Raw genomic sequence first — 15,596 nt, forward strand, 5'->3', positions numbered from 1 at the left:
CTCATTTGTGTAGTTGTATTAACAGCCTTTGCAGGATCAAAGGCCTAGAAAAGCCTTTCAGACTAAGCTGGTTTAGCAGGTACACCTTAAGCAATTACAGAACATCTCAACAGGTCTTTCACATTGATCAGGTATAACCTGCCATTCAGTCACGTTATGCTGGATACTACCAAAAAAACCATAATCTGTTTTCTACATTCTGCAAATGCACACAGCTGAAGCAGTAGAAATTCCTGTCATTACCAGTTTAAGTTAAAGACACACAGCCAAAATAAATAAATAATAGCCATTAGGAAAATAAGCACATGATGCCACAGAAGGAGGCCTCTGAAATGATCAAAAAACCTATTTTTGAGTCCCATTAACAGAGCACAACATACATCTTGCAACAGCTTGTACGTTTCATTTGATTAGCTCTATCAACACAGAAAAAACACATTTATTCTAGTAAGAAGATTCAGAGCACAAAAAAGGAAATAAGAGTAAACTGTAAGTGGAGTGGGATTTATGTAGATGGAGAACATTGTATCAACAAGTCACTGGGATTTAGGCTCTCAACTAATTGAATCCTTGTGGTGGTAATTTCTCCTAAGAGCATCTTTTTTTATTTGTGTTTACAAGACTTGAGTAGCAGAGACCTTACTTTCTTTTTTAAACGAAGTGGCTCTTACCAAAGGACTTCACAGGTCTGCAAGAGCTCCCACTTCTGCAGCCTCCTAATCCCTCCCTCACCAGCAGGAAGATTACAAGGAACATCCAACAGCCTCTGTTCCCAGCTCTTCAGGACCAGAAGCCGAGGATGTGCGAGCGCTCCTCTTCCAGTTAAGGGCTGAGCTACCGACATGCAAGACTCTAGGGTCCACATCACTGCTAATTTCTTGACACAACTCATGTTTTCTTTTTCATTTTGCAATTGAAATTATTTGTCATAAACCAAATTCTTCCTGTGCTCTCAGTTTCAATAAACAATAACAACCAGGTATTTGTCAAGTTCCTGTACAACTTATTCTGTAACTTGTCTGCCTTTGGCTTTGCCTTAGGCTTATGCCTATTTGAGGTGACCCAAGGTTGCCAGACAACAATTCAGTTCCTACTAAATAACACACACACAAAAAAAGAGCCACCCACAAAACATACTTTTTTTTTTCTCTGGGACAATGTAGACTTTATTACATCTGCTATTACAACGTGCCTATAACAATGTTCTCTAACAAGCAGCCCTAAGGTCAAATGTGTCCCTTGATCAATTTACTAGAGGTCCCTGGTGCGGCTGCTGTGGGTAGGCTGGCTGGGGAAAAAAATAATCCCTTTATTCCTTTGCCTCACTGTAAGGGGGAAAAAAAAGAAAAGCTGTCACAAAGACATTTTTCTTCTCCCTCTGCTCTTGACAAGTCAGGTAAACAGGGAGGGAATATCTGGCTGCAAAGGACTGTAAGGGACCAGCATTTGTACAGGCAGAGAAAAACATCCTGATTATTTACCAAGCTACTCAAGGCACGAGGATGATTCAGAACAAGGCTAAGGGGATTGGGAAGATGTCTTAGCAAAACACCTGCAGAGCTATTTTGCATGAGGACAAATAAAAGGCGCTCTGGATGTGAGTGTCACGTGGTTGTATTTATACAAGAATTTAGCAATTCAATACTTTGTCAAAACACTCTGACAAACAATAACACTTATTCAGAGATGCTCCTAGCTGTGTAACCACCACATTAACCTGCTCTGGGTTTCTCTGGAAAGCTCTGACTGTTTATTTTTGCTCAACAGACCAGTGTCAACCATTAAGTAGTGACCATACCCAGAAAAGCATCCTTGATACCAGCAGACTTGCTGAAGAAATCCATCCCCCCCTGCTCCCACTCCAGCAGCAGGGCAGGAGTTAATCTCTTTGGCCGAAATGGCTGAGCACTACTCTTACTCACGCCCAACTGCATGACTTCTGTTTCGTATGTTGTGATTTATTTCCCTCTCTACATGTGGGTTTCAGTCACAGACTGGCTCTGATGTTTATGGGAACTGCCCTATTCAGCCCCACAACGCGGAGTTGGACTGGACCTCTGGGTGCATCCAAGCTATTAGTAGACTGGTTTGGGGATTGTCTTTGTTTATTCACTATGTGCCCACTCCCATCACTGCTGATTAAACATGGCAATTCCTGCAAACACAGAATGAGCAGTGCCTTTAAAAGACATTCCACCCTCCACCCCCCAAAAAAAAAAGAGTACCCTTCGTAATTGACCTATAATGGGTCTAAATAAAGCTTGAGCTGTTCCTTACTCACGCATAACTTCATTGCTTCTGTTCCCTCCACGCCCTCCCCAGTTGGCATAATTTGCAGCAGGGTTTTGGCATGGACAATTCAAACACCCACACGCTGCCTGAACTAAAAAGCTTGATCCTAGAGTCCTTTTCTTTCTGAGTGGTCGCTACATGAGACTTCTATTTTCCTAATACAGGTCCGATATGCACTGTAGGTTTCAACTGATGGAGACTGGACTTCAACCATGTTCCCAGATTGGGACAGCTCCAGTCTACAGCATCTCATCCCATATGATGGCTCAAGAAGGCCTAAAACCTGGCAAAACTCCAACTTTACATTTCATATGACCAGAATGAAATTCCTCTTAAACTAGCAGGCTCCATCTCTAGAAACCCCAAACACCACACATGGTGATTAGCACACATCTCAGTGAGGTCCAAACCCAAGATATAAAGAAAGCAGCAGCACAGGACCTGAGGAACAGTCACAAGCTTCTTCAGACAGCACAGGTTCCCCATCCCAGTGTCAAAACCCGAAACAATTTTAATCCATCTTTCTCTTTAAGCAGAGACAGCACCACAACCAGCGATGATAGGACAGTGACAAAGGAGGGCTGAAATTCAGACCCAAATTGTTATTCCCCTCAGCTAGGCAGTTATGCACAAGAAACACTGCTTGTAAACACTTCTTTGTCAAACACTCAATTACAAGCTGCTTTATGAACAAAATGAACCAGTCACAAGGAAAGCAAGAGACCAAAATGGGGAAGCAGCCTGAAAGGGCACGCGGCGGTTACACCACCGCATCACGTCGCGGCCCCCCATAGCGCTGCGGGCCGAGCTGCTGGTCTCTCTTAAGGGAGAGCATGGAAAACACTGAATTTGGCTTTTCAGAATGAGGTTCGGCTTCTGCTCTGGGGATTGGTTCCTATGTGGTAAACAAAGAATAACTTTCCATTTTTATATTATTTCTTTTGGCAGTATGTGCCTGGAAGAACAAGAGCACATGTACAAATGAGGAGCCAGTTGAAAAATATCTTAATTTAGGCCACGCTTATAAGATGATCCTCTTCCTTCATGTCATTCCTCTTCACCTTTAAACACTGGAATTGCTCTGTATGAGCTGAAAAATAACTGGAGAGCACATACATCCTTCTCATGTTAAAGCTGCAGATGTACTCCACCACAGACCTATCTGACCAGCTGAACTATCTCCATCTTCCATCCTAAAAGACTGAGACACGAACACCAAAAAGACACCCATGACTGACTACAGACAATAAATGTCATGTGAAATTACAAAATACTGCCCCAGGGCCAGGCCCAAGTTTTGAGACCCAACCAAAAGACAGCTTTATGAGATCCAGCACCACCTTGCAGGAGCCTGCAATATTACAGCATCAGAGGGCTATTCATCACAGCACTGTTATTCTAGCTGCCCTGGACAGCATTCACTACTTGATCCATTACCTTGTCCTTGGATTCTTTTAGCAATATTATTCCAGTGGATAAGGTTTCCCCTGGAAAAGCTTTTTTCCCTTGTTTTTGCTATTCGGTGTCAATGAGTCAAGAAAGGCTGTGAGAGGAAACATTATAGAGTGCAAAATGAAACCTATCACTAATCTTCAACTTGCACTGGAGCTGCTGGAGCTAAAGGAAGAATCCAGCCTGTGCTCGCTTCCCTAGTGCTGAAATCAAAGCCTTTAACCAGAATAAAGTGGAATGTGGAAGAAGAAAGGTTTGGTTTTAAATTTAAAAACCTGCACATATTTACATAATTGACTGGAGACACTAACATTCAGAACCCAGAAGCTACCCAAATAATAGTTTGGTTTATAATCTCAATAACTCGAACTGCAGAGAGACAAAACTGAGGGAAGCCACTGGGGGTGGTGTAAAAAAAAAAAGAAAAAAAGGAAAGAAGAACCCCTAACTTCTGTATGTGGGGATAGTAAGAGTTTTTATACATACATTTCCTACACTTAACATTTGAAATACACTCCTTGTTAGGATTTTTTTTACTATAAACAAACTGATGTCAAGGTTCAACATCAGAAAACCTTTAGAATCAATTTACAGTGCTAACAGCTGGAAAAACCTGTACACAGACAGGGCATATTTCAAGTTGAGTTAAAAGTCTCACACATACCTAACTATGCCTTAGGACTCCCTCAACCAGTAAGCTTGGAAAAGCTTTAAATCTATCACAAACCCCTGCTGGCTTTATTTAATTCTTCAGCTTCTTTTAGACCAAATGTTAGAGAAAATAGCACTGGTTTCATAGACTGATCTTGCTAAATAAATACTGCAACGGCATCCACCTGAATAGCTACTGGTAACCTTGCTTGAAGGACAGGGGTTGGAGGAGGAGTGTGCTTATTTTTACTAAGAGATGTCTTCAAACCAAGGATGTGCTTGCTCAAGCTGTGTATATTCTCAATAGCTCACACAAACCATCCGTCAGGCAGAAGTATGAAAATAAGTTCCCTTAAGAACCCGCAGAGAGAAGAGGCTGAGGGATGTGGGTAACACTGCCCCAGGCTGCAGCTTGCGAGGCAGAGCAACTGAGAGGTGGAAAACAGCATCATCTTTGACACGCTTCCACGAGGAAAGCCAAGGGAGCTGGACCTGTGCCACGAAATGACTTCAGGCGAAGACTGGCAACTGCAGAAGGTTCTGCTACAGCTCCTGGTGCACCCGTTCCAGCAGCCTCTTGCAGAAACAGAGATCCACGGTCAGCAGTGAGCAAGGCCAAGTTCAGCAAGTAACAGTGTCTCATGAAAAAGACATTTATTCGGCCTCAGTCACAAATTACAGTGGGATGTCATTTTTATGTTCACTTTAAATCAGCTCAGATTTAGACTGGAGCTGTGCAGATGGTTTAATTAATACAGTGATAAACATGGTAGAGGAACAACATTGTCCACCTACTAGGTTTTTGGGTGTTTCACACACCCACAAACAAACAAAAAGGAAGAAACCCTGTGATCATCCCAAAAACTTACAGGGATGATAATTAAGAACTGTGGTCTACCTCCTGCCACTCAGAGGCTATTTCATTCAGGCATTTGCTGCAAGCCCAAGAACAGTGGCTACAATCAGGTAACAGATCCCAAACTCTTGTACAAAGCTAGATTAAGTATTAGGCAGCAAGTGCTTAAATCAAGATGGAATAAACCTGTAGACACTTCTTGGCCAAACAGAAAAGCAACAAGCAAAAAGGCTGTGGCTGCTTCAGCTGCTTCTAGGTTCCAGCCCAGCCTGTGGCATCTGCATTCCGCCCAGGAAAGGGCTGCTCTGTGTGGCTCACAGGACACCCAGAACTGTCTCACCATCATGGAGATGTACAAGAAAGGCCTCTAGCTCTAAATCTCTTCAAACAGCACACACTGCCAGGACTAGCCGGGGACAGAACACCATTCACACAGTACTGTGCTGCTCCATTCTCCGGTCTGCTAAAATCACGAGATCCAACAGAAGTGCTCTATCTTGGTGTCTTCTCTTCTCCCAAAGCAAATACACAAATAAAACAAACAAAAAATAAAAAAAACAGAGGAGGGAAGAAGGAAAAGAAAGAAGACTTTGTGTATGCTGTCAGCCAATTATATTCAACAGAGAAAAAGATACAAGTGGTTATAGCTTCCTGTAAATTACTTCATGTAATTAAATCCCTTTCTCTAAATTACAAACCATTTAGCTCTGCTTTTATAACAATGTAACCAATGACCACCAACAACCTTTTTTATAGCGTCTGATGCCACAAAAGTTGTTAGCGATGAGATTTCCTTTTTATTTCTCCCTTCCAAAAGCAGCCATTATAATGAGATGCGTTCACAGCTACTTACAGAACATCAGCCAGAAGAGAGGATTGCTTTGTTTCTCTTTATTCGGTGTCTGAGGCTGTATTTAAGCAAATGGGACCTAAGGTCCTTATCATCATCTAACTGCAGGCAGAGAAATTAAAGGTGACCTGCAAAAGTTGTAGGACACGGAGCTTGTAACAGGTTTGATGTTTAACATACATAGAGCATAACCCTCTTAGGCTGTGGCGCTGATTTAGCTATCTTCCCATCAACTCCATTTCCAGATCTTTTCAAAATTTGGAAACACCAGGAAGTTTAGGTCAAGCCTTCCCTGTTCGTTAGGGAGGAGCCTTGTGAGATGGGAGCTGCTCTGAGCCTCTTCCTCCGGATTGCTCTGTTTACACAATGTCAGTGCACGTCTCTCGATACAGAGGTCTGGTTGGCCACACTTCACCGGGTCCACAGCTATCGCATCATCTCAGATGGGGAACCGAGATGGAGCCATAAGGCCCCAAGACACTGTGGTTAAGCTCCACTAGAGGTAGCATAAGAAGTCCCACTGCAGGGTAAGCACTGGTAGCATCCAGCGCTTCAATCACTGTGCTCTCTAGACCTGCTCTAACACATGTTAAAAATGCCAGCAGCCATCTGGAGGCCTGAACACATTGCTGTTGCCCAAATGCTGTTAAGTGGGAGAGGTGAATAGGGACAGACGGGAATTTCAGAGAAGAGGAGACGCAGGGACAAAGAAGTAGAAGTCAGTGCCGCAGGCAAAGCCTGGGGGTCCAGTTCTGAACACAACTGGGTCAATGTTCCTTGTAGCAGCCTTCGGATCCTTAAATACAAAGCCGAGAGCAGAGCGCATGTGGCAAGCACTGCATCCCCATCCTCACATCCCCCTAACCATCTCTTGCTCTGCCACTGGGGAGCAATCCCCACCCCAAGCAGGACACTGCTGGTCCAGGTGAACAAGTTCTGCCTGATCAGGCACAGAGCCAGCATCCCCCCATCCGAACTTGGGACACCAAGGAGCTGTGTATATTCAGAGGCAACTGAACCAACCTAAAAGGATCAGGCAAGTCCTGCAAGAGCAGGGACAAGCCAGACATAAAAAGTAGTGACATTGGCAAGTGAGGGCCAGCTACAGAAGGAGAACCCACTGATTCAGAGAAGTATTTCACTACATCAGTGAAAACCACAAAGCCACATTCTCCTACATACAACATTTTGAGCTTTACATCTCTCCGTTCAGAAAATAGTATTTACAGTGTAGTAAAATCCAGCACTTCCTTGTTTTTCATGCTTCCATGTCAGCCTAAAAGCAGTTGGCTTTCCCCTCGCAATTCTAATAAACATGATCTCTTCAATTTACGTTTCCCTACCAGAACCGCAGAGGGTCTCAAAATACATTTTTCCTCCTTAAATGATGGCCTTCTCCTGCTGTAGTTCCCAGTGGTTTTATGGCACTATTTTGCCCTACTCCTGACACACAGTACGCTACAGAGATCACTTACAGAAGCCATGCTGCAGCTCTCAAAAGGTGGCTGCAATCCCATGATTTGCCACATCTAGAAGACGAGCCTTGTCTAACGTCCACATAGCACATTAAAGAAACACTGAAGAAACTCAACCTGCTGTGAAGTTTGCCCTCTGTTGCTGAGTGGGCTCTGCAGCCACTTCAGGAATCTCAACGAATTCTTGGATAAATTTAGCAGAAACAACAGCCCTTCTTTGTAATAGCAGGGTTTCATTTGGGAAATAAACATCCAGTATTTATTTACAAAGGATTTTTCCTCCTCCTGCAACTGCTGTGTTATGCCCACTGCTTCCCCTCTACTTTGATGCAGAAAACTGAATACCAAGTGCGTAACCAGGACTTAAAGCAGATTTTTAAATTAGTTCCTGACAGTGCAAACAGATTGCTATTGATTAAAATGAGGCTGATTTTAGGCCTTGGATTAGCAAACCTAATGACTAAATACCGTATTGCCCATTTCGGTACTTTGCACCGTTACTCCCCAGCGGTTTCCCAGGCAGCTGTGAAGTCTCTGCACTTGCAGATTAGCGTGAGAGAGCAAGGCAAGGCCATCTGTGTCTGCGCCGCGCAGCCCTACTCAGCCGGAAATAAGGACCTCCTCTGAAATCCCCTGGGACAGGGCCCCCGGCACGACAACCGCATTAAGAGCTTTGAAGCCAGCAGACTGTTCACATGTTCAAAAGCGAGCGTGTGCTTGGGAAGGCGATGCCGAGCCCTCGGAGCACAGCACCGAGCCGGAGCACAGCACCGAGCCGGAGCACAGCACCGAGCCGGAGCAGGCCTCAGGCCTGTCCGCGGCTCAGGCCGAAGGGAATCCCAGCACTGACCCAGCCGGGTGTCCAGGCAGCTTGGCTGGAGCCAGTGGTGGGGAGACTTCTCCCAGATAACAGGGGCTGGGCGAACAGCCCGACTCTCCTAGCAATCATAGATGCATACTCGTAACTAATTGGTGCTGAGCTTTCATGTCCACGTTGTAAATTCTTGTACTTACAAAGGTAGAAATGGATCTTGGTTTTAAGCAATACATGAAGCAACATTTTCCTGATTAAAAGAAAAGGGACTTTTTTTTCCCCCCTTTTGCTTTGTTGTTTAGTTTCAAAGAGCATTTAAATAACAATATCTGCTAACAGAAAGGGTAACATCAATTAAAAACAAAAAAACCCTGGTTTGTATAATTTCAGTGTTCAAAAGCAGTGAAACGCAAACACCAAAGCAGCATACACCAAACCAACCCAATCCCCAAAACCCACATTAAAGGCAACATTTCTTTTGTGTTGGGTTTTTTTTATGTTGGCTGCCTAGAATTCATTTACTTTTAATAGCCCGAGATACTGAAGGAAATAGAATAAGCTACTATTATATTTGGACCCTTTTGGGCACAAATCAGCTTCCAAACACCACATTATTAAGACATGGAAGGACAAGCATATTCATACTTGTGCTCTGGCCTGCAGTCATGGACTCCAAAGGTTATTTTTTGGACTCACTCTTCCACGTGGCTGCTGAACCTCAGCTAAGAAAGGTCTGTTTCAGTCTCTGAACTCTGTATCACTAAGCAAATACTCTCCCTCCAGCCCACCAGTGGCTTCAAAACCACATCCAAGTTTTCAATTTGCCATTTATCATTATCTGGAAAAACACAAATGAAAATCAAGCAGCTACTTGCTCCTATTGCCCAACCATCGGCACAAGCAGTACGGTGCCGAAGGAAACTGCACACCAAGTATTTCATTAGCCAGATGAGTTTCCAGACTGTTTCTCTCTACCTTGGGAAAAGCCTCACAGCCTTTCAGTACCACCACCACACACAAAATGGGGCCAAGGGTATGTAACTGGTTGGAAGACAGGTTATCAATTTTCACCCAGACTTCAAAAAACCCAAGGCTCATCAGGGATGGAAAATGACTTAGTGTATCACCTTTAGCTCAGATCAGCGGTAACCCAGAGCAGTGCTCTCCTTGGGGGGGACTGGGAGGCTGTTATATTCATCAGTGAATGTGGGATAACGAGCTGATGAGCATCACAGAAAAATCACATGAATAGGTAATCAAACATGTTAATGTAATTTAGCAGTTCCAGTCCAGTGAGAGCCACAGCAACAATATACATTAATCATCAATAATGCTCAGCAGTTTGAGGAAGGCTGGGGAGTGAATGAGACACAGGAATAAGCTCTGCTTTCCCTCCCTCCAGGAAGCTCTGCCAGAGTCACAGAGATGTCACACCTCCAGAGCAACATGACAGCACCAGCTTTCTTGCCCTTTCCTCCCATGCTCCAAACTCAGCACACTATTTGTGAGCACTAAATACATGCTACACCTCCCTGTTCTCATCAGCATCTTCAAGACTCTTCCTCATTTCAGGTGATTTAAACAGTGGGTGAGAAAAGGAAGGAGGAGGTGTAAGACAGTCAGTCATCTTCATGACAAATGACTATTTGTAGAACAGAGTGTCATTACAGCCACATTTAACATCTAAATGTATGCAACACACTGTGATGTTCCCGGGCTAACCACAGAAGTTGAGGTTAAGTTAACCTGAAGTACCAGCAGCTCTTCCCTATTAGCCCCATTCTCTTCAGGAGGAGGTCAGCCCACTTTTCATCTGTGCACTACAAATGGCAATGGGTCCTGAAGCTCAGAAAGAACCTTTGGACAACACAAGGACACATAACTGGAATAAAGAGGTTTCAGCTTACATCTACCTCTCATTTAATCTTTTCTCATCCTTCAAAAAGGCAAAGGGCACCTCTTGCCCAGCAGCTCTGTCTGCAGCTGCAGTGGGGATTCCCTTCTGCATACGCTGGGTTAGCCTTGGACGTGGCTTTTCAAAAAGCCAATGACTCAGTTTCCAAGAAATGCTCCTGTCTAGGGGCAGCTACACGCTTCAGCAAGGCAAGCAGCACTGCAGGCCACACTGCCTACACCAAAACACGTCCCAGCTTTAAACACTTTCATTCCTTGGCATGCCCCTGACATCTGAGAGGGTTTGTTGATTCCCGTCGTAGAGAAGCAGTTTCAAGTCAGCACCTCTCTCTGTGGACACGCGTTGAGAACAGCCCCAAATCCTGACAAATCTCTGGCCAAAGGACAGATGACTCTCTGAAATGCCCTTTTCCCCCTCTGCTTGGTTACAGCAGGAGATAAATGTGTTTGAATGACTTTTACACACAGTTGGAGTAATAGGCTGGAAAGGACAAATTGGCTCTTGCAGCCTTCTCCCCATGCCCCCAGGTACAGAACCACCAAATATTCGGGACCAAACAGTAATCTGGATGCTTTGTGGAAAGGAGTGAAGTATTAATCTAATTTTCTAAACAAAGCAGACGACCTAGCACTCAAATCAGCTTACCACTTTGCACCTCTCTACAAGGATTAGCAGAATGCCATAATTATAATGCCCAATTTGATTTATTGAGGAGGCTGTGTAGAAAAGATGACAATTCAGTAGCATTGTGAAGAGAAGCGATGAGAGTATAAGGAAAGCTTCAAATTGAACAGTAATTTCTAAGCAACATCTCAATATAATTAGCATTAATTACAGTAAGCTTTCCCAATTAGGTATAAACCTATGTTTAATAACCCCGAGATGCAAAAATCACCCCCAAATTCCAAGAAAGTTAATATTAGAGCCAATTTGTCTAGACAGCTTGGCAGCAAATGCCAGAATTCTAGGTGTGAACTTCATGGTTATTAAAAAAAGGAAAAATTATTGAACTTGTCTGTATCATTTGCATAATTGGTTTAAACTAAGAATAGCCTAGTTCATGTAGCTTAGATGTTGCTGCTACTTTTATCAACCTTACAGACCCAAAACTTGTCTGGTTTTCACAACTGTATCAACTAGGATAATAAAAGGTATTTTAAAACCTCCCTTCTCAATAAAAGATGAATTTTAATTGTGACTTGTTTAAAAAGGCACAGTGTATTAATGAGTCACTCATCACAGGTTTTATTTTATACTCTTTGTGCAAGCTCCTCGCTCTTTGTGGAGTTTGTTACTTATACTTACAGGGGAAAAAAAAGATTAAACAATGAAAGACAAATTCAGGTTTTCATGACTGTGGCAGCAAAGACCCTATTTAATCACCGACAGGAGCCAAATAGTAACCAGAAGAAACAGATAACAGACTCCTCATTTTTCAGAGCTGAAAACAAATAATCTAAATGTCTGGTAAATAAGGCAGCAGCATACAATTACAGAAACTGGAGTTTGGCCACAGAATCACTAGGTTGGAAAAGACCTTTGAGATCATCAAGTCCAGTCATACCTGTCCTTTACTAAACCATATCCCTGAGTGCCTCATCTACCCATCTTTTCAACACATCCAGGGTCAGTGACTCAACCCCCTCCCTGGACAGTCTGTTCCAATGTCTGATAACCCTTTCAGTGAAGGACTTTTTCCTAATGTCTTGTCTGAACCTTCCCTGGCACAGCTTGAGCCCATTCCCCCTCGTCCTATCACCTGTCACTTGGGTGAAGAGACCAACACCCCCTTCTCTACACCCCCCTTTCAGGCAATTGTAGGTGGTGATAAGGTAAACCAGCATAACCAAGCCTCTTGCTCCAAAGGTTTCCAAATGCCACGAAATCCCTAGCAGCCACAACTACTTGAAACTTAGTTTTTAAGTTCCACCTAGATGTCATCAGTAATAGCAAACCCTTCCTTCTCTGCATTGGGTGAGGTTCCAGCTCTCCCCAGCTCTGGGAAAAGGGAACCTCACCACTGCCCAGCATGGCTTCACACATCCACAACAGTGCAGATAGCTGAGCTGCCCCGAACTCCCCACAGCTGAACAACTCTCTAACCCCAAGAAAGGCAGTATTTACTGAAGCCAGGCTATTATGTTAAGAGATACTTTGGTGGCAGTCAAGACCTAGCAAGCTCCTGTGGTGCTCCTTGTTTCCATACTCCAACCGCACCACTCTCAGTTGCATCAACATGAGCACTTGCAAGGTCACTCCCAGGACCAGAGCAGCCAACGGGCCAGCTGTATGAACACTTTGCACGGGTCGCTGGATTGGTGCTTGGGGCCTTTTTGCCTAAATAAAATACCTGACACAAGAGCAGCTTTACAGAGAGAGGAGCTGATGAAGCATGATGCCACAGTCCTGGTGTAAGCAGCAGGCAGGAATGCCACCCCACGCTATTGCTTCTGAACGTTTTCAATCAAAGCCAGGGACTTCTGGTGAGATACACACTCAGCATTTTGGGGCTCTGGATGCCAAGAAAAGGATCCTAGTTCCATAAAATTTCATTGGAACTGAAATGTGCATCTATTCACCCACAACAAAAAGTAATTTTCATTTACAGAGTATTTGTGCACAAACTCATTGCACCTCTAACCAGAGGGAGGTCTGACAGCCTATCACTCAACCATAGCAAAACCAAGCAATAAATCCGATACATTTTAACAACATATACACTAAAGGAGTTTGAACACAGAGCATTTGGTAACACTTCGGGGAGATAAAAGGAAACAAACCTGGGGAATGTTTCACTAGGAGTGCATGGTTACATGGTTTCCTACCTAAACATATGCAAACAGGAAAGTACTAATATTCTACAGAAGTTACTTGTACCAAATTGTTACGCCTTTTTTTTTTTAATCAAAAGGGAAAAAAAAAAGTCTTCTAATTTGTTAATAAGAACAATTAGCTACCAGAAGCAGGGGGTCATGAGCACACCATTAGAATTCCTAAGGTAAAACGTGACAAGCCCTTTTGAAAAAATACACTACAACACTATCCCGTTAGATTGTGTGTGGTCAAGTGGTGCAGGGGGTTACCTTAGATATAACTTCAACAACCCTCTCAAATCCCGAAATACCAAAAGCCTGAAAACACACTTCCAATAACTGGACAACTCAATCTTTTGTTGCCTGGCACACATACAGAACTAGTTTCACAGAACAGAAGGTGTGCTCGTGCTACACAGCTCTTTTTCTATGCACCATGGAGAATAAAACACAGGTTTTTGCTGTAGTATATACTTCTCTGCCCAGAACAAATACTGGAGGGTCAAGTACACCAGTCTTCCCACTGGCTACCATTTGGCACCATGTTAAGGGACAACTGGGATAGTGTTTGTTCATAGATATAGGCTGCTGTGCCATGGGGATTTCAAACTGATGAATGAGCACTGAGTCACCAACAAATCTCCCTGCTGAGCAGCAGTTAAGTGATAAATAGCCTGCCAGCAATAGTGCCTCTTCTTTGTCACCTCCCAGGCTCTGAACACACTGTGGTTCAGATGGGAGTCACGGCAATCCTCCAGCACAACAACTCTTAATTCATTAATGCTCTAAGACATTTTAGAAGGGCACAGAGAAAAGATTAATTCCCCAGAGCACAACTTCCTCCAAACTGACTTTCCACTTGTACAATACTCGAATATTCTCTCCTTGTCAACGTACTGTTCTGGGGGCACATGAACTCAATTCACAAGACAGACATATTGACGTTTGCAGCTTCCAGGTGCACGCTGACAAGCACATCTTCCCCAAAGGCGGCTGTGATCTGGCTGATGATTTCCTGTGCTGTGAATTACCACATCTCAAAGGTGTGGGATACAAAGGAGATCTGCTCCTCCCTTCCTACCCTACCCCATACACCTGGTTTTCTGCTTCAGCTAATGAAACTTGCCACAAGACAGGATTTGTGTACTTGGTCAGAAGTCTTATAAGATACGTTGTTTTCACCAGCACAAGTTATCAGAGACCAGTTACATTAACACCCCCAACCTACCAGCCAGACAGCATTTGGCAGTGCCTGGTAACGCGATACAATAGCTACAGACGAGAAATGATTCCCCTACCTGTTTGGATATCTTCAAGGGAAGTTTCTTCTTCATCCGTTCTTTGCCTCTTTCTGCCTCCCTCTCAGAGCTCCCAGCATCATTGTTATGGCCATTTTCGCTTGGCTCAGCAGACACACAGTTTTCAGATTCTCTAGGTTTCTTTCCTGGATGCCTCTCCCATTTCTCCTTCCGCTCCTGAGGCTTTAGTGACATGTCCTTCTGTAAAGGAGGGGGGAAAAAATGGTAAGTTCTTTGAGACTGCTTTTGAGCATTAAGCAATATAAATATTGAATAAAAACACAAACAAGACAGCATTTTCTTTCCAGAGATGACTTAAGATAAATAATTAGGCACGCACAATGCAAACAGTAATTTTAGATTAGATTAGGATGAATACTCTCCAGGCTATGTGTTTGATTAATTTCAGAGATGCTGGAACTGGTTATGAAAATTAGTTTGCTTCAGATTAATTCAGGAACCATACGTCAACAGCACCCGAACAAATCAGCATGCTGAAGGAAAGACTTTAACTGTTCAGCTGAAACAGAGGTGGGTTTTATTTTGTTTCTGACCTCAGAAAGCAAGGTATCAGACCCCCCTTGGGTCTGACAGCCTCTGAGCCACAGCAGCATTCATATGGAGAAACGCGCTTCTAAAGCCTACCAGCATTCAATAAGCCAGCGAGATCAATGGGATCTAAACACACAACAGAGGTTGAACACTTCCAAGTGTTAAGTGTCTGCCCTGAATCAGGACTGTAAGATCCAATCTAGGCATAGTTTAAAAGCGGGTATGTCATGTCATAATGATTAACATAGGAAGTGAGATCAGAGAAGGGAATTACTACTGCAATCCCCAGCATCTCTGAGGACTGAAAGCTGAACTCTTGGTGACAATGGATCAACCTCATCCCCTACACACTGCACAGAAAGTGTAAGAAATAATACACCAAACCACTGTGACATGAGGACACTACAGCTTGATAAATGTCTTTTATTAACTGCTCAAGGGTAAAAACTAAACACTCTTTGGAATGCTTTGCAGAACCTCTATCCCAATTAATTTTTATGTGAGGCAAATACATCAGACTAGGAGATACCTTAAAAGCACCGTTTGCCATGCCAAAATTTGTCAACTTGAGCCACAGAAATTTTTCTTAATGCCTTATCCCCTCTTTTCTAAATGCCTCATTCCCTCT

At 43.6% G+C, this 15,596-nt stretch overlaps 1 protein-coding gene across 1 annotated transcript in view; it reads right to left on the minus strand.

Moving 5' to 3' along the window:
- Nucleotides 1-15,596, minus strand: part of FBRSL1 (fibrosin like 1) — a 534,150-nt gene that overhangs the window by 374,333 nt on the left and 144,221 nt on the right. The window contains exon 2 of the mRNA XM_084272242.1: nucleotides 14,417-14,617. Coding sequence (XP_084128368.1) covers nucleotides 14,417-14,617 — 201 coding nt within the window. The remainder of the gene's footprint in view (nucleotides 1-14,416; nucleotides 14,618-15,596) is intronic.

The sequence above is a fragment of the Gallinula chloropus genome, assembly GCF_964237585.1.
Source record: "Gallinula chloropus genome assembly, chromosome: 17".
Lineage (NCBI taxonomy): Eukaryota > Metazoa > Chordata > Aves > Gruiformes > Rallidae > Gallinula > Gallinula chloropus.